This window comes from Bison bison, unplaced genomic scaffold, assembly GCF_000754665.1.
Source record: "Bison bison bison isolate TAMUID 2011002044 unplaced genomic scaffold, Bison_UMD1.0 scf7180017864373, whole genome shotgun sequence".
NCBI classification, from domain to species: domain Eukaryota; kingdom Metazoa; phylum Chordata; class Mammalia; order Artiodactyla; family Bovidae; genus Bison; species Bison bison.
Window position 1 is genome coordinate 6496115 of NW_011494945.1, and position 3626 is coordinate 6499740.

At 31.7% G+C, this 3626-nt stretch overlaps 1 protein-coding gene across 3 annotated transcripts in view; it reads right to left on the bottom strand.

Annotated features, from left to right (window-relative positions):
• The window catches only part of CEP57L1 (centrosomal protein 57kDa-like 1), an 85791-nt gene that overhangs the window by 22331 nt on the left and 59834 nt on the right, over positions 1 to 3626 (bottom strand). For all 3 annotated transcript variants that reach the window (XM_010856634.1, XM_010856633.1, XM_010856632.1), the window contains exons 2-3: positions 2541 to 2706; positions 807 to 986 (exon numbers count right to left, since the gene is read on the bottom strand). In XM_010856634.1, the coding sequence (XP_010854936.1) occupies positions 807 to 986; positions 2541 to 2703 (343 nt within the window). In that variant the 5' untranslated portion in view covers positions 2704 to 2706. The remainder of the gene's footprint in view (positions 1 to 806; positions 987 to 2540; positions 2707 to 3626) is intronic.

Below are 3626 nucleotides of genomic sequence, written 5' to 3' on the forward strand. Positions count from 1 at the left end.
ATGCTTTTCAACTGTAGTGTTGGAGAAGACTTTTGAGAGTCCCTTGGACTGCAAGGAGATCCAACCAGTCCATCCTAAAGGAGATCAGTCCTGGGTGTTCACTGGAAAGACTGATGTTGAAGCTGAAACTCCAATACTTTGGACACCTGATGCAAAAAGCTGACCCACTGGAAAAGACCCTGATGCTGGGAAAGATTGAGGGCAGGAGGAGAAGGGGACAACAGAGGATGAGATGGTTGGATGGTATCACCAACTCAATGGACATGGGTTTGGGTAGACTTCGGGAGCTGGTGATGGAGAGGGAGGCCTGGTGTGCTTCGGTTCATGGGGTCACAAAGAGTCGGGCACGACTGAGCAACCGAACTGAACTGAATAATACATGAATTTTGTTGGTATTCTGAAAATACTATAATTCCTAAATACAACTTGTGTAAAAACTTAATTTTTCTTTTAATCTCAATAATTTATGAACTGGGATAACAGATAATATACAGGCAAGTTTAAAATTATATCCATTTAGTGCAATGGCACCCTACTCCAGTACTCTTGCCTGGAAAATCCCATGGACGGAGGAGCCTGGTGGGCTGCTGTCTCTGGGGTCGCATGGAGTCGGACACGACTGAGATGACTTAGTAGTAGTAGTAGTAGTAGTAGTAGCGCAAATATCAAAATATCTGAGAACAAGCCCACAAGGTTTGAACACATATAAGAACAAAGATATTGAGTAAACCTTAGACTGGGCTTTTTATTTTCAAGTTGTAAACTTTGGTAACCTCTTCCTTCTGAGAATTATTGAATTTTCTTACCTTTTTTCTGCTTTATCAGTTCCTCGTGTGCCAGATTTCTCTCACTTGTTTCATTCTCCAAGGCCTTTTTATATTGTGCCGCTTCTCTGGAAAGAATGTTCAGGTTATCTTCAGCTTGTGTTCTCTCCAACTCTAAACGATGAATCTTTTCCTGAAGAGTTTTTAATGCTAAAATAAGAGCTGTTGAAAAAATTGTCTTAATATTTTAAGTGAGAATTTTTGAGCACTTATAATCATAGCAGCATATAAAAGTGAGCAGTATATTTTTGTTACTTAAGTAAAAAAGAAAAAGCAATTTATATTCCTTATAAAAAAGAAAAATGACTAAAATTCTAAAGAGGGACAAATTCTAACACGTCTTATAAAAATAATATATTTATGATTATATTTAGTAATTTTCTAAGTTTGAGATGTAAGAAAGCTAATAATCACATTTTAATTTAAGAAAGCAAATATGTTCAAAACATATGCAAAAAAGATATATATGTATATATGTGTGTGTATATAGAGAGAGGGAGAGAGTGAGAGAGACAGGAGTGTGGGAGGAAGGGAAGAAGCAGGTGAAGAAGGCAGGAAGAGAGGGAGCATGGGAGAAAGGAGGGGAAATTTGAGGCATACAAGTCTGAGCATGGATAAGGAAAATTAAAATATGCTGTTCACTAATTAACAAGGAAATTTAGGTTTAAAGTTAAAAATTTTCTCAGTTCTTGATGTATTCAGTTTCAGTCAAATCACATTTATTGTTTCTTTGTCCAAGATATTATGTTAATTATTAGGACATATGAGGTAGAACATTGCTTCTTCCATCAAGAAAAAATTACAATCTAGTGGTTTAACTGATGTCAGGCTTGAAAGATTGTGATACACATGTACTACTATAATTATTATTCAGATACATTAATATCTTCATAATTCAGATAAGCTCGAGTTATAAAATTTTCAAATATTATCTTATATGTTCTTTTCAGTTACAACTTCAAATTGTAAAACTAGAGATGAATGGAATATAAATACATGTTCAAGATTAACTTTCATATAGTTCATATCCAATTAGAAAGATGTTTGTTAGAGATTATTGTTTGATTTGGATCAATATTTCTTGTAGTTGCTTTGTCCACAAAGCTATAGTCTATTTATAATGGCAACCATTATTATAAAAGATTAAAAAACACGACTATCAGCATCTTAGAAAGTAATGTATATGGTACAGATATGCCTGGAATCATAAATGTTTTTCTAATTCAATTTTAAGATTCTCCTAAACTTATATTTTAAAAGTTATAATACTTGTATCTTATAGTTACTCCAATGAACTGGATTCATGAAGAATTTTCAAGGGTAATTTTGGATGCAATTTCTGAATTTAATCCTTGAATAAGATTAAAATCAACTTAATTCTTTAATATTCTAACCATCTTATTCATTAGAAGGATTCTCCAAATCTGACCTTTTATTCTTCAGAATATTTTCCTATTTTTAATGACATTTTAAAGATAAATCTGCAATATGTGCCTAGCTGTTTATATTAATCTTCATCTTATAGCAAAGAAGCCAAAATAAAAAATGTTAAGTAACTTAAATTTACAGAAACTTTAAGCAACAGAGTCAAAATTAGCATTTTACTAAGATTAGTTAAACACACAATCATCTTATTTTCTACATAAAAATGAAAAGTTTTATATAACATGCTTCCTAATTTCCCTAATTTTAAATATGATTTTTTATTAGCATTACCTTGGCTATTCGGACTACGAAGCATTTTAGAAGATGTAAGTTCTAAGTTCACAGAGTAGTGAGTCTGAGATGATTCATCACTCTGAGTGATGGATGGAACACACACTCTTTCTGGAGGTTTAAGATAGCTTCCGACTATACTATGCATTAATTCAGAATCCATTATCTGTAGAGAATAAAGGAAAGATATAGTATAGCATCATTTTTTTCCTATGTGAATAACAAAGATATCAGAAAAAATTCAGGTGGAAGTTTTAACATAAATATATAGTCATATACTGTGGAATTGTGTTTTTATAAAGTTTATTATCACAAGTTCAACCATAATAAGTTCACTAGTAAAAGAAAAAAATGACGATTTACTCTATAAACAGTATAGACAATTCTGCCTGATTCTCAAAGAGTATATGCTCTGAAGTGAGCATTACATGAGTGGTGTGAATTTGCTGGTTTCTCACTTGATTGTAAGATCATCATCTGAGCACTCCTCTACAAAGTTTGACTCTAGCATTCAAACATAAAGTACATATTCTAAAAGACATAACTTTCAAACAGAAGCCACTCATATAATATGATTCTCTAGACTCCAATATGACTTCCTAAGGCATTTTTAAGCGTAATTTTGGATATATCAATTTCTGAATCTAAGCCTTGAATTCTACAACCCTATTTAATGCACTAGCATTCTAGTCAGCTAGTTTTGAAGGATTCCAAATCTAAAAATCTAAAAGAGCTTTATCTTGCCATTTTGAGTTTTTTTTGTATGTTGGCTGGAGAGCCATTTTAAATATCTTAGCAGGTAATTTTTAAAGTTTCCTAAGTCATTTTATTTTTCTTTCTGTAATTTGAATATTTTAGAAATGTATTATACTTAATAGATTATAGTCAATGTTAATAACCACACTGAAACAGAAAATTGTTTATATACAAAACAATTCACCAGCACAATTTTTTTTTTTGCTGTTTCTTTACTATTGTTTTATTTTTATTTTTAAAATTTTATTATTTATTTACATAATTGTATTAGTTTTGCCAAATATCAAAATGAATCTGCCATAGGTATACATGAAGGGTCGGACACGACTG